Source organism: Vipera ursinii (genome assembly GCF_947247035.1).
Source record: "Vipera ursinii genome assembly, chromosome: 14".
In the NCBI taxonomy this organism is placed as follows: Eukaryota; Metazoa; Chordata; class Lepidosauria; order Squamata; family Viperidae; genus Vipera; species Vipera ursinii.
The window spans coordinates 11,121,927-11,148,851 of NC_139527.1; the positions used below are offsets into that span (position 1 = coordinate 11,121,927).

At 44.8% G+C, this 26,925-nt stretch overlaps 1 protein-coding gene across 1 annotated transcript in view; it reads right to left on the reverse strand.

Moving 5' to 3' along the window:
• Positions 1–26,425, reverse strand: part of SPPL3 (signal peptide peptidase like 3) — an 83,463-nt gene extending 57,038 nt beyond the window's left edge. Inside the window, exon 1 of the mRNA XM_083373281.1 lies at positions 26,107–26,425. Coding sequence (XP_083229407.1) covers positions 26,107–26,129 — 23 coding nt within the window. The 5' untranslated portion in view covers positions 26,130–26,425. The remainder of the gene's footprint in view (positions 1–26,106) is intronic.
• Positions 26,426–26,925: the final 500 nt, after the last annotated feature.

The window sequence follows — 26,925 nt, forward strand, 5'->3', positions numbered from 1 at the left end:
AAGCAAGGAAAACTGTGTTCTTTTAAGTTACAAATAAGTAGTTTTGTTTGTGTGCATGCACCCAACCGCACCTTTAGTCTTGCCTCCATGTCCACAGAGTTTTCTGGGCAAGGTTTTCCAAAGCCTTTTGCCCCTGGTTGCTTCCAATGGCTGAGAAAGGGGACCTACCCATTGTCACCCAGTTAGCTTCGTGCTTGTGCAGGACTAGGGTCACAATCTCTCATTTTCTAGCCTGAGACCTTTAACCACTAGACCAAAATGACTCATGACTGGTGACCGTAAGCTTCATTTCCTTAAAAAAACAACAACCCACCTACTGCCAGCCCGAAGACAATTAATTATCTTAGTAAATTCCTGCTTTAAATAGGAGGCTGGACTTGACAACCTTTAAAATCCTATGATTTAATTTCACACTTCAGCAACCCTATATAAGTGATTTGGAGTAGAACACCATATAATATTTATTGTTATTATAGTTGTTATTATTTGTATCCGTCATTATTTTTACAAATAATTCAAGGCAGCAAACGTATCTAATATATGTTTCTCCTATTATTTTCCTCACAACCACCACCCTCTGAGATTGGCTGGGCTGAGAAAGTGACTGGCCCAAAGTCACCCAAGTTGGCTTTCATGGCTAAGGTGGGACTTGAACTCATGGTCTCCCGCTTTCTAGCTGGTGCCTTCACCACTAGACCAAACTGGCTCATAAATAAATATAGGTAGTCCTTGACTTACAATGGCAACTGGGACCAGAATTTCCATTGCTAAGTGATGCAGTCATAAAGACTGACCACATCACTTAACGATAGCCATCACTGCAATCCCAATGGCTGTCATTAACTGAATTCCACAGTCATTGGGCAAGACAATTTCCCCAAACCGAAGTTGATGGGGAAGCCAGCAGGAAGTCGCAAGTCCCAGGCCCCCTGGCAGGTGCATGGCTGACATCAGTTGGGGAAGGAAGCAAGAGGGTGGTGGGGAAGGCACAGGGGTTCACCAGCATGTGCAAGGAGCACCGTGTAGGTTGCAGACAGTGCAGGTAAGTGCGCAAGAGGCACAGGTTGGGGAGGGTACAAGGGGGTGAACAAGAAGCACCAGGTAGGTTGGGAGTGTTCAGAGGAGGCTCAGGTGCATGGGGGATCAGGATGTGTGAATGGATGGCTAGAATGGCACCAGCACAGAAGGCCCTGTTGGGGAAGGGTGTGCAAGTTGGGGAGACCTACCCAGGGACTTGTGACCTTCCCTGCCAGCTTCCCTGTTGGCTTTCTGAGCAAGCCAGTGGGGAAGGTTGGAGAATGGTGATTAGCGTGTGCTGGGTCATAAGTCCAAAGCAGACAGAGTGTGCCCTCCGAGCGCATATCAGGGAAACTCCAGAGATATTTTTTGATCACAACTCCACTGTGTATTGACTATTTGAATTTGTAAATAGAATAGTTTCACGTTTACTCGTTGAGAATGAAATTGTGATGCGCTTTTTAACATGTTTCCCATCTGCTAAATTACATAAATAAATAAGCATGAACAGGTTGCCATTCATCTAGATTGCAATCCTGTAACTGTGGATGTTGGGATGGATGGAACAATACTGAATCAAGGAACCTCCCACCCTAACAGGGCACTAATATATAAAATGAGATCATCCCTTAATAGCAATGATGAGGTTACCTAGTTTGGTAATTTGCTTTAGTATCTCCCAACTTTCTTTTATCAATTCTCCTATCATATGATTGATTTCCTTAGTTTTAAATGAAATGTTCTATTAAATAAACTCTTCTGTCATGTTCTCATACGCTAAATAAACAAACTCCATGTAAACACAATACCTTTACATTGTTTTGTACTTCTACGCATTGCATTTTTTAAAGCAGGGTTCTCCAAACATGGCCACTTTTAAGACCTGTGGAGTTCAATCCCCAGAATTCCCCAGCCAGCATGATGCACTGGCTGGAGAATCCTGGGACTTGAAGTCCACAAGTCTTAAAGTTGCCTGTTTGGAGATCTCCATTTCAAAGCATGGAAAATTGGGCGTTATAAACTTTTTCTTGCCAACAACATTATTCTATGCCAGTGTTTTGAGTGGGAGTTGTAACGGGGCAAATGCAAATACTTGGGATGTAACAGGGTCCCATGAGGGGGCACCTAACTCTAGATCTCACCCCCATCATCTTTCCTGATCTTCAACAACCCCGAGGAGTCTTCTCTGAAGCCAAATCATTCAGAAAGAAGTGAAGCAGCTGCTTCCTAACCCTTGTAATCTCCTGCTTTGTAACTCAGCTGAGCAGAGGAAGATGCGAGAAAGTCAGAAGGAAACTGCCGACTCAGTACAATTCAAGTCTTTATTACACATACCAAGAAAATAACAAAAACACCTACACGGTTTTTTCTGTTCTTTCTTTCTCCTTTGGCCAGGAAGAGGCAGGCCCTGCTCACCTGCAAACCCCCCCCAGGCAGGACAAAAGGGCAACAGCTGAAACCATTCCCCCCCCCAACAATCAAAATGCCGACCTGCACCCAGCTTCTACTTGTCCTTAAATACAGCAGCTCTATTATTTTTCCTGACTCTCCAGAGATTCCTGGCTTTAGGGCTTCTGCTTACCTGGCCCTAAGCCAGCCTGCAAAAGATGGACCCTTTCCTCCCATGGAAGAGAAAAAACAAGGAGAGAATAGAGGGGGGGCTCCCCCCTTTTTTGGTCCCTTCAAGTCTCGACTCCTGACCATAGCCTGGACCAGTCCCTGCAGTTTTCTTGGCAAGGCCTCCAAAGGGACTCACCCTTCCTCCTTCCTGAGGCCACAGTCACCCAGCTAGCCCTCACGCCTAAGGTAGGACTGAGACTCACCATCCCCCCGTTTCTAGCCGGGTGTGTTGACTGCTACACACCACCGGCTCTCCCTGCCTCCTTTTAAAAACCCATCTTCTTCCTCCCCCAATTGGCTTTGGCATTAGCTAAGCTTCGCTTCTCTAGGCCAGAGGCCCCCAACCTTTTGGGCACCAGGGACCGGTGCCATGGGGAAAGGTTTTCCCGCAGACCAGAGACGGTGTGGTTCCTGCATCCCGAGGATGGAGCTTGGCTTGTTTACGCGGCCTGCTTGCTGGCATGCTGCGGACTGGTGCCAGTCCACGGACCAGGGGTTGGGGAGCCCTGCTCTAGGCTACTTATTGCCTGGACAAAGAGCTGAAGAGGTAAACCTGAGAGATCATGATTAGTTTTTAGATATGCAGAGGTATGAATGCGTTCCATGAGCAGGGAAAGCAATGAGCTCTGGACACCTGCCTTGCTGGCTTCTTGATATAATCTGATTCACTGTTTCTTTTACTGGTTTTTTTTTATCAGCTATCTTCTCCAAGTACTAAAATTTTATATTCTAAAGATTTAATGTTCCATTCTGCCATTCAATCCTGGCTTAATTCTTTGATTGGATCTGACCTTGTCCTAAAATTCTTATTTCCCACAGTAAAATGCAGAGACTTTCCTCTCCCTTAGATCCTTCATCTCTTTTAATATACACTTTACCAGCAGCTCTCTATTCACCCTCCACAATTGGGGCTGGAACTTCCATTATTAAGTGATCTGGTCATTAAATGAATCATCATGCAACTGAGCCCAATTTTACAACCTTAATGACATAGTCACTAAGTGAATCACCATGGTCATTAAGCAAATCCAGCTTGCCCCATTGACCTTGCTTGTCAGAAGGTGACTGGGAAGGTCTCAAACGGTAAATGTAAGTCATCTAGAGTTACCCTGTGGTAAGGTGGGCAGCCAATAAATTTAAAAATAAATATAAACAAACAATTAAATAAATAAATAATCATCTGACCTCGGGACGCTGCAATCGTGTAAAGAAACGTTACTCCGCAAGTGCCTGAAAGGTGATCACATGACCGCAGAAACGGGGCAACAGTCGTAATGGGGAGGTCAGGTCATAAGCCTTTTTTTCTCAGCACTGTCATAACGTTGAGCAGTGGTCAACTGAATGGTCGTAAGTCAAGGTCTACTGCACTGGGAGACTGGGGTTTTACATAAACTCTTTCCTCCCCGCTTTTTTATACAAACTGCAGCAGTGGTTTAAAAACCCTTGAGCCCTGTTGTGGCACTGATAACATGCATATGTCGCGTGAAAGGACTGTTCCGCTCCTCCCCAGTCAGTCAGTTTCACAAAATGTGCCTCATTCCCAATTAATTGGCTTTCTGTGGGAGATCTTCTACCTTTTAGCACAAACAGCAAAGTATTTCAATGAAATTTTATTTTAATACTTGGCCACTCGCTTGAAACCATGGCATTTGCCCAACAAAGGGCATTGTCAGCAGATGAATACTTGGAATCGTGAGAAAATGTCACGGCCTGCTCAAAAAACAGCTGCCAAGAAGGCGATCCCTACCTATTAACCACAGAATTAGCGTAGCTAGTCTCCCCAGAAATAGTACCTGGGCGTTTCATGAAGGCATAAATACAAATGCCAGCAGATTCAACGATCCCACTTCACCCCTGACTCGGCTAATAGTTCCTTTTTGAACAAGGGAAAGAAAGGAATTACAGGCAGTCCTCGACTTTTCGTTCAGTGACCGTTTAAAGTTACAACGGCACTGAAAAATGTGATTTATGACCACTTTTCACCGTTACGGCCTTTGCGTGATCACGTGACCAAAATTCAGTGTCTTTGGCAGCTGGCTCCTACTTATGACCGTTGCTGTTTCCCCAGGACACGCGATCCCCTTCTGCAACCTTCTGACAAGCAAAGTCCAGGGTGAAGCCAGATTCACTTAACAAACTTACCAACTGCAGGGACTCACTTAACAACAGTGGCAAGAAAGGTCAAAATGGGGAAAATCTGACTTAACCAAGGTCTCACTTAACAACAGAAATTTTGGGCTCAATTGTGGTCATAAGTTGAAGACTGCTAGCTCAAAAGTTTGCTTTCGAGAGCAAGGGAGCCCTGCCACTAGATCAGACCTTAAATTAGCTATCAGATCACGTAATCCACTGAAATATTACTAGTCAGAAGAAATGGAGTGTGTGTGAAAATGCCAGGCTGCATAATAATTAGGAAAAAGAGGAGGGCATCAGATGTGGCTAGACAAAGATTTAAGGCCTTGCCCACCTGCAATTAGGTGCTGGAAAAACCTCCCATCTAGAGCTTGCTCTCATGCGCCTCGGTTCATGGTGAGTCTGACTACTGAAATTGTTCGTCTTTATGGTACAGTACGTGGTTTTGGCCACAATCTCTGTGTTGCCACACAATACTTGACTACAATGCAAAGTCTATCTCTGGGAATATGGATCTCTGCTTCACTCACCAGCTTCCCCTTTGGATCCAGTTTGCTGGCAGGAATCCTGTGCGTGATTCATTGTTAATAGCCAGTTTTTGCAAATTAAGTGAGAAAGCACTCACAATTTACAACGGTTGCAAAACTAGAAGGCCAGGACAAATTGTATACCCCAGACTGGAGGTAACCAAGGATGTTGCACAAACAGTAATACAAATCACGATAAATACATTTTCTCCTAAATGCTAACACAGAATGGACTTGCATTCTGCACACATAATGTGTTTCATTATAATATGTACTTTTTATTAAAGAACAAATTGTTTTTTAAAGGAAAGCAAAGTATTGTAAGAGACATGAGAAGAATCATTTCAGTCAAGCCACAATTTTTGCCCTAAAACTTGGCACATTTTTTCCCAATAATTTGTTCATAAGCAATTGAAGAGATTCTGTACCTGTCCTCATTTTGGAACACGTCTTTAAAAATCAGAATTTTCTGGGATAATCTGGATTTGATACTGACAAGTTCATATTTTCAATTAAAATGAGGAAAGAAATTTGACATATAAATAATAAGAGAAGAACACGGCTTTGGAATATTAAAATATCTTTAAAAATGTGTATTTCTCTCAAAAGATATACACGTTAATCATTTTGATGGAAGAGCATCAAGTTTGTTCTCCCAACAGATTCTCTAAATAGTATTATTTTCTTTCACAAAATAAATAGGCTGAGGATAATAATCTGATGCTATTTCTATGATGTTAAAATTTTATTTATTGTATTCATTTTAAACCTCAATGATCATGAATATATTACAGACATCCAGAGAGATGGCACCGGTGAACTAGATTCGATGTCTCTGGGAAAGCAGAGCCGACAACTGAGGCAAAGTCCAAAGACCCAGTACCGTAAGTAGGCCAGTTTTGGGGAATCTCTCCAGGTCAGAGCCAGCGAGCAGTAGATAACCGCTCTGGGTAGCTGCTCCTCCTCCTGAGGAAACCACAGGGCCTCAGTCTTCTGTGGACTTGAGTGCCAGGAGACAACGGGATTAGCCATCTTGCTCACAACCACTGCAGAGGCTTTTAAAGGAGTCCTGCTTCAGTTCAATTGTTTGAATTGAATTGTTCCAATGCTTCTTTCAATTATGGACTCAGTTGGTATGCTATTTTTGCTTGTTCAAAGTCAAGAGTTTATAGGACGCAAACCAACTCAGAGTCTTAGGTGCTTGCCTGAATGAATTGCTTTCAAACAGAAGCACAACAAAAATAGTCCAGAATCAAATGAATGTTCCGAGAGCTGGGTCAGAGTTGTCTGCCAGTCATCTATGGGTCAGAACAGGGGTTCTCAATCTAGGCAACTCCTGAGCTAGCAGTTCAGGGTTTGTTACACAAATAGGGATGCCATGCAAGAGCCAGAAACAAGATGTTGTTTCCAGCAAAGGGAACGTGGGTTAGAGCTGCTTCTTAAATGAGGCTGCAACCAGCTTTTATCAATCAAGCCAGGAAAGAAAGTTAAAGAGGTAGGAGCACAAGTTTATCTATACTTCCAACAAAAGGCCAACAGGAGGGAGCAAAGGAATTTAGAAATAAACCACTGGCTTAAAAACTGGTGTCGTCAACAGAACTTCGGCTTCCTAAACCATGGTCTACATTACCTACATGAAGGGCTACTGGCAAGGGATGGACTGCACCTCACAAGACGTGGAAAGAATATATTCGGAAAAACGACTGGCTCATCTTATCAAAAGGGCTTTAAATTAAAAATAAGGGAGGGACCTTTAGAGCCTGGTTTCAAGCAAAAACCACTAGATAACCACATAAGGAGGTGGGGAGTAAAGAGAAAGAACAAATAAAAAAAGGAAAACATAATGAAACAGAGTGATGGAAAGGATGGAAATCCCAATTACAAAGTGGGAGATACAAGAAACATACCCGAGATCCATAAAGGACTCAAATGCCTATACACAAACGCTTGAAGTTTAGGGAACAAACAGGATGAACTTGAACTATTAATATATGAAGGCAGATATGATATAGTTACTATTACTGAAACTTCGTGGGATGAAACTCGTGACTGGAATATACTGATGGGAGGATACAAACTATTCAAAAGAAACAGACCTAACGAAAGAGGAGGTGGCATTGCAATATATATAAAAGATCACTACATCTCTATAGAAATACACAAAACCAAGGATGAAAATCTCCTAGAATCCATATGGGTCAATATAAAAAGGGGAAAATGACATTGCTATAGGCGTATACAATAGGCCAGCCAACCAAGCAGAAGAAATAGATGAACTCTTTGCTAATCAGTTAACAAATGTATGTAGGAAATACACCACAGTACAATGGGAGACTTTAACTAGCCTGATATCAACTAGGAGACAAACTCTGCAACAAGTGGGAGATCGAACAGATTCTTAACCAACTTAGCTGACAACTTGGTCATCCAAAAGGTAGAGGAGGGAACTAGAGGAAAAGCTATACTGGACCTAATTCCTATTAATAGAGAAATGATAGAGGGAGTTGAGGTTGCTGGAATTTTGGACAAGAGTGACCATGCCATATTGGAAATCAATATAATGCAAACACAAGCAATAGAATATAATCCAACCAGTGTCTTAAATTTTAAAAGAGCTGATTTTAACAAACTCAGAGAAAGCCTAAGCAAAATTTCATATATAAAAATCCTAAAGGGGAAGAAGCATGGGCACAGGTCTGCAACCCGCGGCTCCGGAGCCCCATGCGGCTCTTTCAGCCGACTCCTGCGGCTCCCAGTCCTCTGCCATGTGAAGTCCAAAAAACAAAAAAGTGGGACTAAAAAAGTTCAACCAATCAATTCAAATATGCAGGGTAGGTGCATATCTCACCTTGGCTCCACTCTTCAGTCAAACCCTGTTCTGTGCATGCACGCATGTACGCGCGTGTGCACACATTTTTTGTGGCTCCCAGTTTTTCCTTTTGTGAGGGAACCGGTTCCGAGTGGCTCTTTCACTGTTTCAGGTTGCTGACACCTGAGCATGGGGAACACTGAAAAATAGGATCATAAAAGCCTAGTCTAACACAATACCACTGAAAAATAAAAATAAGAAATCCAAGAAACCAGCGTGGTTGCACAAAGATCTCTCTGATGAACTGAAAGACAAAAAGGACAAGTACAAAAAATGGAAAGAGGGACACATAACTAAAGCGGATAGCAAAGATGAAGTCAGGAAAGCATAGGCTCAGAATGAACAAAGACTTGCAACAAAAGTCAAAAGAGAATATTAAAAAAGCTTCTTTCAACATATAACAAGAAAAAAGTCAAGGAAACAGTTGGTCCACAACAGGCAGTAGAGAGAAAGCAGAACTGCTTAACTTTGTATCACACACAAAAATACTATAACCCAACCGACCAAAAACATAACTGCAAAAGACACGACTAGAAATAAAAAAAATAAAATAAGCAAGAAAATGGTAAGAGAACACCTATCCGGCCTTGATGAATATAATTCACCGAGACCCAACAGATTACATCCTAGAGTTCTGAAGGATCTGGCAGATGTTATCTCAGGACCACTGCACCACATCTTTCATAAATCCTGGAGCACCTGGGAAGTACCTGAGGACTGGAAAAGAGCTGATGTGGTTCCCACCCTCAAAAAAGGAAAAAAACAGACCCAGTAAACTACAGACCAATCACCCTAACATCAATACCTGGGAAGATATTGGAAAAAATAATAAAAAACAGATATGTGAACATCTAGAAACAAATTTATAACTAGAAGTCAGCATGGATTTGTTAAAAACAAATCATGCCAAATCAATCTTACTTTATTCTTTGACAAAGTGACTAAATTAGTAGACCAGCAAAATGCTGTGGACATAATATACTTAAGATTTCAGTAAAGCATTCAACGAAGTAGACCACAACCTACTTCTTGGTAAGCTAGAAAAATGTGAGATGGACAGCATCACCACCAGATGGATTTGTAACTGGCTGACAAACTGTACTCAATGAGTAGTCCTTAATGGTACTACATCTATAGGGAGGGAGGGAGCAGTGGGGTACCACAAGGCTCCATCTTAGTCCCAGTATTCTTCAATAAGTGACTTAGATGAGGGAATTGAAGGGGAACTCATCAAATTTGCAGATGGCACTAAGCTGGCAGGAACAGCCAACACCCCAGAAGACAAAGTCAGGATCCAAAAAGACCTTGACAGACTTGAACAATGGGCCCTATCCAACGACATGAAATTTAACGTGGAGAAAAGCAAGATTTTATACTTAGGCAAGAAAAACCAAAGGTACAAATAGAGATTAGGCGAAACCTGGCTCAAAAACAGTAACTACGAGAGGGACCTTGGAGTCCTAATGGATGATCACTTAAACATGAGCCAGTAATGAGTGGCAGCAGCCAAAAAAGCTAATACAATCCTTGGTTGTATAAATAAAGGCATAGAATCAAAACCGCATGAAGTATTAACACTGCTTTATAAATTCTTAATAGGACCACACCTGGAATACTGCATCCAGTTTTGGTCACCATGTTACATATGGTGAGACTTTGGGGAAAAGTACAAAAAAGAGCAACTAAGATGATCAAAGGCCTGGAGACAAAAACATATGAAGAACGGTTGCAGGAATTGGGTTTGACCAGTCTAGAGAAAAGAAGGACTAGGAATGACATGATACCAGTATTCCAGTATACGAGAGGCTGCCATAAAGAAGAGGCACTCACGTTATTCTCCAAAGCACCAGAAGGCAAGATAAGGAGCAAGGGATGCAAACTGATCAAGGAGAGAAGCAACCGAGAAAGAGAAACTTCCTAACAATGAGGACAATTAACCAGCGGCACAGTTTGTCTTCAGAAGTTGTATGCGCTTCATCACTGGAGGTTTTTAAGAGAAGACTGGACTGCCACCTGTCTGAAAGGATATAGGATCTCCTGCTTAAGCAGAGGGTTGGACTACTAGAAGACCTCCAAGATCCCTTCCAGCTCTATTTTCATTGTCTTATATTCAATCTCTCTTATGAATACAGAAGTTCACGAACCGACAACTACAGACACTGTGCAAGCAAACATGAGGCTCTGCATTACTGTGTAGTAAGTCCCACAGCAACGTGTAAATATGCAATTCTCCAGGAGATTAATGCAGTTCTGTCAGTAAAACTGGGAAAGATATCCTTGGGGTACTGATATGGTTTTCCTTTATTCTCCTCCTGTGTTTCTCTTGATACAGAAGATAAATATCTATAATGAAAAAGCTCCTATGCTACCTATGTTCCAGCATTACAAAAAGGGTTAAAAATCACTGTGCAAACAAAGTTGTGTTTTTCATTTCAGAGGGTGCCACATTACTTATAGCTGCAGTGTTGATCGTGTTAAATTTTCAAAAAGGGGAACTGCAAAGGAAGCAAGTACAGAACTATCTTATTTGTATTTGGGAGCCATGTTGCCATAATCTGATTTTAGACACTACAGAGCTGTTTCAGCAATTTCAGCTACATCCAGTGTTCTGAATAATCCATGTGTAGAATGAACTTATCCCATTGTTTCATATGGTTTCTGAAGGACATTTTTTGCATTTTAGGTGAAAGGAGAGCTTACCAATCGTTCCTTTGCTCCTCAGAAACATACAAAAACATAGCAGCGGTTATGGTTCCTACATAAGCTTCTCACTCTTCTGCTGGATATGTAAATGGAGACCAGCTCTACTGCCCCCCTTGTGATATACAAACACTAACAGCAGCTAATATTATTACTACTACTAATTGGATGTTTAGAACACCTTCTCGCCGAGCAAATCTCCCTCATGGCATGTTGAAATGCAGCACAATTTAATAAAAATATAATGGACACGATTGCAATAAAAAAACATCAAACAATAGCTATATTAAAAAAAATCAATATTGAACTCAAGGAACACTGATTTCCTGATCAATTCAGGAAACACAAGTAAAAGCGACACCCAAACTCTTCTCAGGCACATTTAAACATAATAAAACGTTTAATAGGCCTGGAGCATACAAGCACACAGAGACAGAATCCAACTGTGTCAGGCTAATCCATTCTTCATTTACTTCAGCAACTACACCATCACAAAGCCAGCCTATGCTGTAAGCAGATTATTGGGCAGCTTTTAAACTCTCAAAAAAAGAAGCTGAACAGCATAGCCAAATATAAACCCATCACAATTAAACATTTAAGTCAGTTATCAACACGTCTATATAAAGTCTGTATGTATCATACATAAAACTTGGTTTAAACATTAGGAATTCATTACCGGTACATAAAAAATAACAAGTCTGATTTATTTCAAGCCTGAAATAATGCAGGCTCCTTCAATATGCTCCATCGGAACAAAGTCTCACGAAAAATATTTTTTGAGTACAGGCAGTCTTCCACTTACGACCACCCCTGGGTCCAGAATCTCGGTCACTGAGCAAAGCGGGTGCTAAGTGAGAAACCGTGTGACCACTGCGCTCAATGACCACAATCCCAGCTCTTTCCGTTGCACCCCTAAGCAATCACGGGGGCGATTAAGCGAAGTACCAGAGAGAGGGCCCGGGCCTCCTGGGCTGGAGTGGGCATGTTGGGGAGAAGAGCCATGAAAACCATCACTCTGGATGGCTCAGAACGCAAGCATTTGCTAAGCATTTTAGCGAATACCATTGTCTCCACCTCTCTGAAGGGAGAAACCAACAACCAGCAGGCGGGAGGACATCCCTTGCCGGGGGAACAGAGCTCAACTTGCAAACTTCCCCACTGACTTTCTGGGGAAGCTAGCAGAGAAGACTGCAAATGGCAAAGGTACGATTGAATGGCACTTGACAATCAGGCGTCAGTGCTAACAGGTTGCCAACCCAAATGTGATCATGTGACCTGGGGGACGATGTTTTATGACAGCCAGCCATAAAATGCTTGCACGCGGCCATTAACGTCCAGTCACAAATCAAGGACTATCTATTTATTTCAAGCTCAAAACAGTTCAATTTTTAAGATATTTCCTATTATCAAGGCTGTTGGAATAACGCTCTTCAAAACAGCTAGGCTTTGAAACCACATTCTATTTATAACTCATAATACAGAAAACAGCCCTTATTAGGCTGGAATATTTTGAGGTGTTGAACTCTTGGTCTTTCATAATAAAGGAATAAAGCAATATATAGCAACAATCCCAAATACTCTCATTCTTTTATATCTCATGTAAACTGGAAGCATCTGCTTCTAATTTTAAAATTAAATACATCTCAGTAACATTCCAAACTCAAGGAACTGTGATTAATTTAAAGCTACAATTAGGTTTTTGCACATAGCTAATCTCATGTGAGACAGAACAGAAAGCAAACTACGGTATACAGTCCTGGAACAATGGATTGCAACAATATGGCTCATTACTGGCCACCCAGAAAATGTTCCTCTGTGTAAGACATAAGACTACTTCCACCCTGAGAATGAATGATTTATAAGTTCATATGTATACTAGGTGGGAACGTGGGTTGTCTTGTTTTAGCTTAGCATGATGTTTAAACTCAGTTCAGTGAGATTTGCAGACAGAGTCTATGGATCACCATTACGTAAGAAAACAAGCAATTCTGGCTTACTAAACCTTGTTATGTATAAAAAATTAAAAGTGAAATCCCAAATTGGCTTAGATTAGAACATGGCAAATTTACATCCAAGTTCCCACTTCTGCAAATACTGCTGGTGATTTAAATCTCAAAAAAGAAGATGGCAAGTCTCTGCATGCTACCTCTGAAGATTCTAGTATGAAACATAAGCCAGTTAGTTTCCCAGAAGATCTTAAAAAATTTGCTTACGTATTTCAACAGTCACTATGTGCAAGTTGGGTGGCTATATAAATTTATTTAATAAATGAAATACATACCATACATGTCAAACTTTTAGTATCTACTTCAACTGATGGTGATTTTTTGCAAGGACAAATCCAATGAGTTCCTTCCATAAGAGGGAGGAGGAGGAGGAGGAGGAGGAGGAGGAGGAGGAGGAGGAGGAGGAGGAGGAGGAGGAGGAGGAGGACCACCACTGAAGGAAACATCTCTGCCCACAAATGCCTGAAACAATAATCTGGAAGCCAAATGTTTCAAGCTGTGAGACATTCTGCAGTTTAATATACTGGCTTACATAAAGATACAATAATCCACAAAATCCTCTCTCTAAGTATGTTAAATTGAAAAGTAACCTAACAAACTATTTTGCCTATTGTGGTTGTTTGTTTTTTCCTCCTTCAACCACCCAAATTTCCCATCGGATGAAGTAAATGCTTAAGATCTAAATACATGAGTAACTTTTAAGGTGCGTTTTTTTTTTGCAGTAACAGACTTTTAACAGCTTGATGACATGTAAATTGGGATTACTATGGCGACTGCCAACTATAAATTTGTTTTGATGGCAAAGTAAGTATAATTAAAGTGCATTTAGGGAAAGTGAAGCAACAATGCATCTAATCACCAACTCCAGGAGTCCCCAACCTTTACAGGCTAGTGGGCAGATCTGGAATTTTCGAAGCATCTTATTTAATTTTGCCCATTATAGAAAATGGTTCGGGGAGGCAAGAATTTATAAGAACTTGCACAGATGATGTAAGCCAGGGGTCTTTAAGCGTACCTGGCTGAGGAATTCTGGGAGTTGAAGTCCACAAGTCATAAAAGGGCCAAGTTTGAAGACCCCTGATGTAATCAATCACTGCCAGCCACAAAACTGCCATTTAGTCAAGAGCAAGCTACTGAAGTTGCTCCTCACCAATGTCTACGGCTTCTCTCCTTCTCCAGCCGCTGTGCTTCTGGGCAGGTGGGCACACTCCCAAACAAAACTCTAGGCAGCTTATCCTTTTTATTTGCAGCTGCTACAGGCCCAGAGGAATTCTTGGAGCCTGACATGATGCGTTAAGCTGAGGTTTTGCTTTGCAGTGTACTACTTTCCACTAGGAATCTTACACTCAGGTGAGGCAGAGTGCTTGGCAAACACCCAATGGCATCACCAGGGACGTTTGCAGGCTAAGGCATTAAGCAGCAATGTAATGAATGTGATACAAGTCAAATGTGAGAAATACAATACTTACAGTATTCTATTCATGCCTGTGAGATGTTCCAAAGTTGGACCCCAACTACGAGAACCAAATTCAAGCTCGCACAGCAGCTCTCCGGTGGACCTTAGGACTCAGCCGCTCAGCATAATCTCCCTCATGGGGTGCTCGCAGTACAGGCACAAAATCAGGAGCATGTATTTTGTGTGCATCTTGTGGGGTATGTTATAAACTAAAGCGCCTTCACTTTTTTGCACAACTCCATTTGCGCACACAGTGGCGCATGTGCACTGCTCGCACAAATTGAGCTTCGTGTGCAAGCGACCGCTGCTCACGCAGCCCGGTAGTGGGCTGCAGCCCAGGAGTTGGGGACCCCAGTTCTAGAATATACTATATTGAGACAGGCTACAGTAACAGAATTTCTGTCCTTCTTACACTTAACTGAGTCAGGGAGGAACCAATCAGAGCCGCTTCCTAACGCTAACTCCTCAATTCTGCCCTTGTGGTTTCTGTAATGGCTTCTGAATATTCCCTTCAAGGCCATTTCCATCCCATTCCATTCCCCAATCTCTGCAATAAGATAGAATTTATTACAAAGCAGAGTTTAAAACAAAACACTTTAAAAATAAGAAAAATACAAAATACAAATACAAAACAATTGACAACAGATTGATTGGTGGACAGTGTGCTAATTTTACAGGCCATATAACACAATTTGATTACATACAAGGAAACTAAATCATACTCATCTCCTACTAGTAATCACACATAAAAATGATCAGAATTCCTGAGGTGTGTTATCAGGAAAGGAGTTATAAGGCTGTCCTTAGGATACTCACAGAGGGTATAGTACAGGGCTTTTCAACCGGTGGTACACGTACCACCAGTGGTACGTGAGCACCTGGCTGGTGGTACGCGAGCCCTAGCTAATTGGAGTGGGGGAGGGAACCAGTTAAAACGCAGCCGCACAGACCTGGAGGAGATCAGCTGGAGCCGCAGAGCTTGCCTGAATCCCCAGGATCTGCCACGTTGCGACATACTAATTGGAGCTTCCGGTGCACCCGAAGAGAAGAGGAGGAGGAGGAGGGCAGAGAGAAGAAAGGTATAAAAGGGGCAAACCGGCCTGCTTTCGGAGGAACAGGGAGCGAGGAAGAGCGAGTGAGCAAGTGGCACGTTTTGGGGAGAAGGGCTGGCAAGCGAACGACTCCTGCCCAGCTCGCTTGCAGAAAGCATGCTGCTTGCTAAGTGAAGCCCCAGGATCAGCAAGCTATGGCTGATCCTGGGGCTTCACTTAGGAAGCAGCATGTTTTCTGCAAGCAAGTGAGCTCGGTAGGAGCCCAGGATCGGCATGTGCAGCTACAGTTGAGCCATGCTTCTGCGCCCAGAGGCTTCTGAGCGCGGGTGGCTTCTGAGCGCGGGTGGCTTCTGAGCGCAAAGCAGATTCTGAGTGCGGGCAGCTTCTGAGCGCCGAGTGGCTTCTGAGGGCAGCCCAGCTGTAGCTGCCCACACAGAGCCTGGTTTTGGCAGGCAACAGCGCATTCTCCTCACCACACAGAGCAGCCAGTGAGGTGAACTGGCGACATCTTGGCCCTGCCTGTACGCGCGCAGAGGCTGAGGTGCATGTGCTCTCCTCTGCCTCTGCACACACACAGGCAGGGCCAAGATGTCGCCAGTTCACCTCACCGGCCAGTCCGTGTAGTGAGAATGCGCTACTGCCTTCCAAAACCAGGCTGGTGTCTGGGCGGTGTAGTGCAGGACAATGGAAGGGAGGGAGGGAGGGAAGGAAGGTACAGGGAAGGAAAGAAGGAAGGGACAATGGGAGAAAGGGAAGGAAGGAAGGCACCCACCCCAATCCCATCCCCCTCCTCCAGAGACGCATGGATTCCCCCCAAAAGGCACCCCGCAACCTGAGTAATGAGCTGGCCACACTCCCCTGGCCATTGATCACATGACCCTGGGACACTATGAACGTCATAAGTATGAATCAGTTGTCAAGCATCCGAATGTAAATCACATGACCCTGGGGATGCTGCAAGTCATTAGTGCGAAAAATGGTCATGTCACTTTTTTCAGTGCCGTTGCAGCTTCAGTCACTAAGCGAATTGTTGTAAGTCGAGGATTACCTGAACTTTATCATTTTTCCCCTTTTTTGGGTCAAGTGTTTTACACCTTGCTGGGTGACTGGTGGTACTCAGATATTGCCTTATCCTAAAAGTGGTACAATGGGTGAAAAGGTTGAAAAGCCCTGGTATAGTACAGGGGTCTCCAAACTTGTCCACTTTTAAGACTTGTGGACTTCAACTCCCAGAATTGCATGCTGGCTAAAGAATTCTGGGAGTTGAGGTCCACAAGTCTTAAAAGTGGACAAGTTTGGAGACCCCAGGCATAGTACAATATTTCCAGGACTTGAAGTCCACATATCTTAAAGTTGCCATGGTTGAGAGCGTAACAGGAGCACAGCTATAGTTGCAATAATCCCTTTTCCACGTGGACATAGTCTTAATTCATTGGTAACTTTTTAATATTTTTATTTTACTTGAGTTATATTTTTATAGCCCTCCAAAACTGTTGTGGGAGGCATGTTAAAGCAGGCTGAAATTAGTGCTCTTTGGAAGCTGGAGACATATAGGTGATCCTTGGCATGACCATAATTGGGAAGGGAATCTCCGTTGTTGAGTGAAGCGGTCTTATAGTGAGATGTCACACAACTGATTCTCTCAATGACAGCACTCCCAGTTGCAGTTGTTAAAAAAAATCTCACCGGTTGTTAAGAGAATGGAGTGCCAAGCAAGGAGCACGAGGTGCCTCAGGGGAATGGAGGAGACGGCCTCACACGAGTGTCTCCCCATTCAGGAGCTGAAAATCCTCCCTGCCAAAATTTAGCCCCTAAGGGTTTTAGGGGCTAAATTGAGGGTTTTAGCCCCTAAGTGGAGAGATGCAAGCAGCCTGTGGGCCTCCCCACCCCCAAGAGACCCCGCGCCCCTTACCTTATCACACTGCCTCTCAGCTCAGGGATTAAAAACCCTGCTTGGATTTCAGCTTCCTCGTCTCTGGCTGAAAAAGCGAAGATTGGTGATCAAGTTACTTTTTCATCCCCACCTTAATTGCCTATATTAGGTCTTATCTCGCTGCGATAAGGGTGGCGAGGTCTAATCACTTTGCTACCCTTATCGCGTCCGCAGATAATTGCCCGGCCGCCCTGTTTAGGGTGACTCGCTCCCTCCTTAATCAAGAGGTGAGGGAGGAACCCTTGCAGGGTCGTGCCGAGGAGTTTAACCAACATCTGTCGGACAAAATCGCTCGGATTCGGACCGGTCTGGACTCTGACTGGGCAGAGTCTGACGATCAGGACACGGGCGGTCTTGTCAATATTACCTGGGAGGAGCTTGATTCTGTGACTCCGGAGGAAGTGGACAGGATCATGGGGAGGCTGAGCTCCACCACATGTTTATTGCACCCGTGCCCTTCCTGGCTGGTCTATGCAGCCCGGGAGAGGACACGAAGCTGATTCCAGGCAGTTATATCGGCTTCTTTGAGTGAGGGTAGCTTCCCCGCCATCTTGAAAGAGGCGGTGGTGAGGAAGCCTGCCTCGGACCCAGCGGTGTTGAACAACTTTCGTCCGGTCTCCAACCTTCGCTTTCTTGCGAAGGTTGTTGAAAGTGTGGTGGCGCATCAGCTCCCTCTGGTCCTGGATGAAGCGGATTATCTAGACCCGTACCAATCGGGTTTCAGGCCTGGGTACAGCACGGAGACGGCATTGGTCGCGCTGGTGAATGATCTCTGGAGGGCTCGGGACAGGGGACATTCCTCTGTTCTAGTCCTATTAGACCTCTCAGCGGCTTTCGATACCATCGACCATGGTATCTTGCTGCGGCGTCTCAGGGGATTGGGAGTGGGAGGCACGGTTTTACAGTGGTTCTCCTCCTATCTCCAGGGACGTTCGCAGTCGGTGTTGACAGGAGGGCAGAGGTCGACCTCGAGGTCTCTCGTTTGTGGAGTTCCTCAGGGGTCGGTCCTCTCGCCTCTCCCGTTCAACATCTATATGAAACCGCTGGGTGAGATCATTCGTGGTTTTGGAGTTGGGTATCATCAGTATGCTGATGATACCCAGCTTTTTCTTTCGACCCCAAACCACCCCAGTGATGCCCTCAACGTGATGTCCCGTTGCCTGGAGGAGGTTCGGGTCTGGATGGGGAGGAACAGACTTCAATTCAACCCCGACAAGACTGAGTGGCTTTGCATACCTTCATCCCGGGTTTATTCGGATATTCCATCTCTCTCTATGGGGGGTGAACTATTACCCCCCGTAGATAGGGCCCGCAACTTGGGAGTCCTCCTAGATTCACGGTTCACCTTGGAAGATCACATAGTGGCTGTGACTAGGGGGGCTTTCGCCCAGGTTCGCCTGGTGCGCCAGTTGCGGCCCTATCTAGGCCGGGATGACTTATGCACGGTCACTCACGCGCTCGTGACCTCTCGTCTGGACTACTGCAACGCTCTCTACATGGGGCTGCCCTTGAGGACCACCCGGAGGCTCCAACTGGTACAGAATGCAGCCGCGAGAGTTGTGTTGGGAGTCTCCCGATACTCCCATGTTACACCTCTGCTCCGTGAGCTGCATTGGTTACCAGTTGTCTTCCGGGTGAGATTCAAGGTACTAGTAATGGTGTTTAAAGCCCTACATGGCAGGGGTCCGGAGTACCTTAGGGAACACCTGCTGCCGGCATCAACCTCCCTTCGCCCTGTGCGTTCCCACAGAGAGGGCCTCCTCAGGGTGCCACCAATCAGAGAATGTCGATTGGTGGCCCCCAGGGGGAGATCCTTCTCTGTGGGCGCCCCGGAGCTATGGAATCAGTTACCGGTTGAGCTCCGGATGGCGCCCGATCTTCACTCCTTTTGCCGCGATCTAAAAACATTCTTATTCGAACAAGCCGGCCTGGCCTGATGGGGGATTGGTGGGGTTTTTTACTGTTGTTTTATCAGGGTTTTAATATTGTATTGACTGTTTTTAGTGGGCATGTATTTAATCCTTTTTTAATTTTTGTAATTCTGTATTTTTATTCTTGCCCTGTTCACCGCCCTGAGTCCTTCGGGAGAAGGGCGGTATAGAAATATTATTAAATAAATAAATAAATAAATAAATAAATAAATAAATAAATAAATAAATAAATAAATAAATAAATAAGGCAGTCACTGAATGGAACCTGTATTTGCACTAACTGCATAGTCATAAGGCTGTCCTTTTAATTTCTTGGCTTAAAGACGCTTGCTCCTCGGGAGGAAAGCCATGGCAAATCTAGACAGCACACTAAAAAGCAGAGACATCACCCTGTCAACAAAAGTGCGTATAGTCAAGGCTATGGTCTTCCCAGTTGCAATGTATGGCAGTGAAAGCTGGACCATAAGAAAGGCCGAGCGCCAAAGAATTGAGGCCTTTGAGCTATGGTGCTGGAGAAGACTCCACCTTGGACTCCAAGGTGATCAAACCGGTCAGTCCTAGAGGAGATCAACTCTGACTGCTCTTTAGAAGGCCAGATCCTGAAGTTGAAACTCAAAGACTTTGGCCACCTAATGAGAAGGAAGGACTCACTGGAGAAGAGCCTAATGGTGGGAAAGATTGAGGGCAATAGAAGAAGGGGACGACAGAGAATGAGGTGGCTGGATGGAGTCACTGAAGCAGGAGGCGTGAGCCTAAATGAACTCCAGAAGATGGTGGAGGACAGGAAGGCCTGGAGGAACGTTGTCCATAGGGTCGCGATGGGTCAGACATGACTTCTCAGCTAACAACAACAAAGGCTGTCCTCCTAGAAAAACTGAGATTTTTGAGTTTTATACAGGTACTCCTTGAGTTATGTAAGACCAGTCACGTAGCAACCATTCAAAGTTATGACTGACTTGCCTGGGGGATACTTACCATCTGGATTCCAATGGTTGCTCTCCTGAATGAAGGCAAATAATGAGGCAAAATTGAATTTGGGCCTGTCACCGGGACCAGAGATTTAGTCTTCCGAGCTTTCAGAATCATGCTGGAGCCCACCCTCAGGGAATTTTTCAGGTTGATCTCCCTCAAGTCATGTTCTGCACTTCAAGCCTTGACATCCAGGCCACAAATTAGGACTGTCTGGAGTATCCCACAGTCACGTCACCCACCACGTTTTATGACAATTTTGCTGAAAACCGGATTTACCTCTGGTTTATGGTGAAACTGCCCATAGAGAACCATGGATTCACTTAACAACTGAGGTGGTTGGTGTTTGCTTAATGACTGCCACAATCATTGTTATGACCAAAAAAGGTCATTATGACCCTCACACGTATGACCATGATAGGCACACTTCTTTACAATCATAACTCGAGGAGTACCTGCAAAACTGTCTCACTCTGTTCTGATTCTCAACTGTCCTCAATATTCATTTATTTATTTATCAAACACGTATAAGCCACTCATCTCACCAAAACTGACTCTGAGCAGCATAGAACAATGAAGTAAACCAACAGATGTAAAAATATAAAGATCTGCATTATAAAAAATATAGACAAATCCTGGGTGGAGAGAAGATACAAATGGCCTTCTCAACAACGGAGCCATGTAAGTATGTCTCTGGTTCCCTGGGAACATAACCAGGTCTTGAGGGATTTCTGAAATGGCAAAAGGGATGGAACTAATCTAGTTTTGAGGGGAAGCATGTTCCAGGAGGCAGGTGCCCCTGGGACCCACCAAATGTAGGCAGAGGTCTTCTCTGCCAGATCTAATGGGATGAATTGATGTGACCAAGGATGGACTAGGGAAAGAACTCATCAAAATCTATGAGTTTTTTCAGCCAATGTGCTACAATGCATGTTCACACGTCCATTTCAACTTTAGTCAATGCTGCCTCCCTGTTTAATATACCTGGAACACAAGATGCTCCCTGGAACATAACCCTTAGTAATTTAGAAAAGAAGAAAAGAAATATGATTCCAACTGGGCACTGAACAGTAGTTACACATAAGCCTTATCTATAATAATGTGCCAATAAAAGTTTCGAGGAAAGCTTTGATGTTTTAAGTAAGGCATTAACTCAAGGCTGAGTTGCTGTATCTCAATCAGTGTCCAGAAATATCGGCTCCACTAGTCTGTCTGAATGGAGACATGCTCCCTCCGAAAGAACTGGTTTGCAATTTGGGAGCGCTCTTGGGAGCCCTGTTAAAGGGGTCTTTTGCCCAGATTCCTCAGGTGTGTCAGCTGTAACCCAACTGGGCCAGGAGGCCTTAACAACAGGAACCTTCTGTCACCATCCAGTGATTGCTTAATGTACACTACATAAGGCAGCCCTGACTGGCAGCTGATCCAAAAGGGGACCCCCACTGCCGAGTTAACTGTAGGGTAAGCTCTTTCCTAAAATCACTGTACTGGCCATCAGTAGAATTTGGGGTCCAAGTCAAAATGCCATTATTACTTATAGATCATAAAGAACCGGGATAGATTCAGCACCTCCTTAGCCGGATGTGAACTTCAGAAGGCCCACTACGACTCACCCTCCCAACGGAGTTTGGTGGAGAAGTACCAGAGTGCAGGCCTTTCCTGTTGTGGCCCCCGCCCTTCGGAAATCTCAACTCCCAGCCCCCTCCCACACTGGTCCTATTCCACTCAGCCTTTTACATTCGTTTACAAAAACATTTGGGGGAGGCGTTTAGTTTTTATAAAATGTTTTGTATTCTTTCATATCTGTACTCAATAATTTGCCCAGAATCCCCGACTGAGATATACAGACTGGAAGTAAGTAAGTAAATGTTTCGCCTGAAGCACAGTCCTCGACTTACAACGGTTCGTTTAGTGACTGTTAGAAGTTACAACAGCACTGAGAAAAGTGACTTATGGCCATTTGTTCACATTCATGACCACTGCAGCAACCCATGGTCATGTGATCAAAAGTCAAAGGTTTGACAACTCATATTTATGACGGTTGCAGTATCCCCTGGTGATCTGACAATCAAATCCAATGGGAAAGCCAGATTTATTTTATAACTGTGTTACTAAACAACTGCAGTGATTCACTAAACAAGTGTGGCAAGAAAGGTTGTAAAATGGGGCAAAAGTCACTTAATAACTGTCTTGCTTAGAAACAGAAATTTTGGGCCCAATTTCATCATAAGACAAGGATTACCTGTATTACAGCTCAATACTGAGAGTAAGTTGATGACATTCAGCTGCTCCTGTTTGAATCTGCTTCTGTGGTCATTTTCAGTCAAATAATAATTTTGAAGCACAACGCAATTGTAAAACAATGTACCAAAATGCAGTGTTTCAACAATGAAACGTCCACACTAAGCAAGCACAAACAAAAGTCTATTTAGATGTTTTCTACAAGAGTTACAGGTTTTTTTGGCAATCTAGAATCAAAACGACGAAGTCCACATTTTCTGATTTGGAAGCAAGCGTTTTTCTAATTTGGATACAATAAAAAAACAAACCAGAAGCAACAAGATTCTACAAGGAAATGAGAGAAACAACATTGTGAACACTTAAAATCTGAACCTGAACACTGCGATATGCCCACAGCCTCCAAATGCAATTTCTAATTAAAAGAGCAATTTGAACCCCATTTTCTCTACCCAAACTACCACATTAGTTCTATATTATGCTTGGGAATTCTCACCTCTTCGATCAAGCATATCATTATAAAATTCAGATTGTAGTCCTAAGCACACTGATACAAAAATTAAAGCGACCACTAGACCAGGCTGACAATCATCTAATTCCGCATTCTGGATTACACAGTGGTCAATCTGGTATTTAAGACCAGCTAGCCATTGTTTATGGAAACAGAACATAGTGTCATTAACAACCGATTCTCTGTGATGTAGAGGTCCAACCACCTAAACTGACCACAAGCCATTACATCAGAATATAACAGCTTCTATACTTTTACCATGGATTATGTAAACAAATCCTTCTTTTAAATATTGTTGAATTTCCCTATATTTAATTTTAATAAAAAAAACCTAGGCTTTAATCCATAATTTTAATAATTTTATAGTCCCTTAATCATTTTGGACGCCTTTGTTGTGTCGTTTCCCGTGACACAATATCCCATTTTTCAGGTATTATGGCAACCAGGACTGCACATACTATTTCAAGTGTGGTCCACTTATACTATAGTGCTAGTTCATTTTTGGTTCCTTTAAGAATCTATTGGTTGGAACTTAACTTTTTCACAGTATCCATACTCTAGCTGATAATTACCTTGAGTTATCCAAGAATCTCTTTCTTGTCACCAGCTCGGACCTCATCAACGTACATGTGAAATTTTTAAGAAAAAATGTGCCAGATATTTTTTGCAATTGCAAATCACAACTTTCAATTATTCACCCACTTTGGAGAGATCCTTTTGAAGTTCCCAGAGTCTTTTTGTGATGTTACAACTGATACCACTTGCAAACTGGCCAATTCACTACTCAATTTTAAGTCCAAATAAATTAAAATTAACTGTCTGAGCATTCATTTGTGTCCATTTTGAACATCTAGGGCAGGACCTGCTCTTTTATTGTAGGGTTTTCAGATTTTATAAGAGCTTTGGATGAGGGAGTCCAACAAAAGTTTTTTGAAATATCAAATATACAGTTTATTGAATATAACCAGCCCAGATGCTTGCTGATCTCTTTGCAGAAGCCATGTTGGTTCTTTAGAATAAGTTTGTTCTTCTGTATGTATATTTAATTATTGTCTCTTCAATAATGCTTTTTATCATTTACTTAGAAAGGCCAGTCAATCCTGCCTCCTCCCTACATCCTTTTAAAACCTGGAGTTAATAATTTTCTAGTTTTCAGGAATCGATGACAACTTTAAACAGATATATTTCTGACAGATTAATTCTTTAAGAACTTCCAAGTGGATATTGTTGTGACTCAATTTTTTTTTAATTTATCAATTGACAGCCAGTTTGGGGAACTGGTGAAAGCATCAGGCAAGAAACCAGGAGACCATAATTCCTAGTCCTGCCTTGGACACAAAGTCACCTGATGACCTTTGACCAGTCACCTTCTTTCAGCCCTAGGAAGGAGGCAATGGCAAAACACTTCTGAAAAACATGCTAAGAAAACCACAGAGACAAGAATCAGATACAATTGAATAGACGAACAAATAAAGGGGACCTTGGTGCTCTCTGAGCTTGGTTGTTTTCTTGCATCGTTTGATGATGATGATGATGATGTTAGCTAGTTGGTAATGAAACTCCTGCAAGAAAAGAATTAAGCTCAGACAGCCCTAAGGATCCCTCGTTTCAACCCTGAGCTACAAATATCCTCCTCTATTCTAAGTATTTAGTCACCTCAATTTAACTACAATTCACTCTAACAGTTATGTATCACTGCCTCACAAGCATCCAGCTTTGAAATTAAATCTACATTCCATTAATTTTCAGCCATGTGACATCAGCCAAATTTATTTATTTTTATCCTGTCTTTATTGCTTTTCTAAGTAACTCAAAGCAGCAAACATACCTAACAATCTTTCCTCCACCTATTTTCCCCACAACATCTCTGTGATGCGAGTTGGGCTAAGAGTAACTGGCCCCAAGTCACTCAATTGACTTCCACGCCTAAGGCGGGACTACAACTCCCAATCTCCATGTTTCTAGCCTTAACCACTAGACCAAAATGGATGGCTCTAACCAACTGGTCCCAACCTTACAAAAAGATCACCAAAGGAATACGAAAGAGCACCACTTAACACAAAAGCCATCCAAGTGTCCATTTACTGCTTTATGTGGGAATCTTATGAATACTAAATTCCCAATCACGCTTAAAAACACGGTGTAATATTATGTCCATTCACTTAGGAGTGACACCCACTAGATCTTAGCTGTTTTCACACACTGCACTCATTTACAAAGCACAATGCTTGGGTTTGCAGCATCCAATGATCAAAATACATACCTACTGTTACACCAGTTGTACCATTTATCCAGTTTTGATCTTTTAACAGGAATATTCTAAACTGCTGGGAATTTGTTGGACTACAGTAGTCTGTACGTTTAGTAAATAAAGAATAAAAATTAAGCTACATTACGGCTTAATGTGGCATGAATCGGGTGCCTCAGAAGGCATTAACCGAAAGGACGGTGCTGCCTCTCCTCAGAATTGCCCTGTCAGGGAGATATCAGGCCATTGTGAGACACGCGCAAAGCTGGAGCCCCCTTTTATTCCCACGAGCGGGCCACTTGCTGGGAGCCCGCATCAGCCCGACCGTCAGGAAGCCACTGGGGCAGGGGTCGGCCACCTTGGCTCTTTTATGACTCGCGGACTTCAACTCCCAGAATTCCCGAGCCAGCATAGCTGGCTCGGGAATTCTGGGAGTTGAAGTCCGCGAGTCATAAAAGAGCCAAGGTGGCCGACCCCTGCACTGGGGCAACCCCGCCTGCTCTTCTCCTCTCGGCCCCGCTTCTCCGCCCCTCTCTTCTCCTGGCGGCCTGGCCGGAGGGCGGGGAGGCCCCGGGAGGCGGCCGTGAAAGGGGCGAAAGGGATGAGCTCACAAAGAGGCGGCCGCCTCAGCCGCTGCGCCCTGCAGGTGGGATGGATGCCGGGCTGCTCCGAGCCCGGAGAGATGGGCGGCTTGACCCGAGCCTGTCTGGCAACCTGACACGCGCACACGCGTTCACACGCTCGCGCGCCGCCCCGACTCCGCGCCCCCCAATCGGCCACGAACCGGCCCCCCCGCCGCGACCGCTCGAGGCCCGGCCCAGCGCCGGAGGGGGGGTCTCGCTCGGCCCCGTTTCCCCCGGGGGACAAAAGCTCCCGGCGCCCGAGCAGGGGAGGCTCACCAGGAGTAGGTCTGCTCCGCCATGGCGCCGGCCGTGCTCCCTCCTGCTCTCGTCCTCCCGCGCTCGGCTCCCTCCGCCTCTCGCGCTCAGCGGCGGCCCGGCTGCGGCTCCCGGCCCATCCTGGCGGCGATGGCGGCGGCGGCGGCGGCGGCTGGGAAGACGGTCCCCGCCCAGGCGGAGGCGGCGATGCCTCAGCGGCGGCCGCGCCGCACAGACCCAGCCGCGCTCCAGCGCCGGCGGGCGCGCCTCATAACCGGGCGGGCGGGCGGGCGGGCGAGGCGGCGGCGGCGGGAGCGGAGCGGGCCGGGGGAGCGGCTGAGGGGAGGCCGCTGGCTTGCTCGCTCTCGCGCCGAGGGGGCGGGGCTCGGCGGGCCGGAGGCGCGTCGCCTACGCACGCACGCACGCAGCCTGCGCGAGCCGGCGGCGGCGCGTCACGTGGCCCAAACAGGCTCACGTGCCTCGGCGCAGCGCGTCGGCGGAGAAAGGGACGAGCGACGGGGCCCCGCCCACCCGGCTGCGCCTGCGCCCCGCGCGGACTCGGCTGGGCGACTTACGGCGCTTGCCGGGATTCTTTGCCGGGAGCGCCGGAGGGGAGCGTGGGCTTCCGCGCCGATCCCGTCCGGGCCCGCGCCGGGAGCAGCGGACGCCGATATCTCTCGCTTTCCGGACGGCAGAATCCCTCTGGCATCGTCCTTCCTGTGTCCAAACGAAGCCAGGCCGCGTTTCTCTCCCTGCTGGCCGGGGCATTCTGGGAGTTGAAGTCCACTCGCCTGAAGGGGGCCGAGGAGGTGGAGAAACGCCGACCTGCAGAGGCCGCCC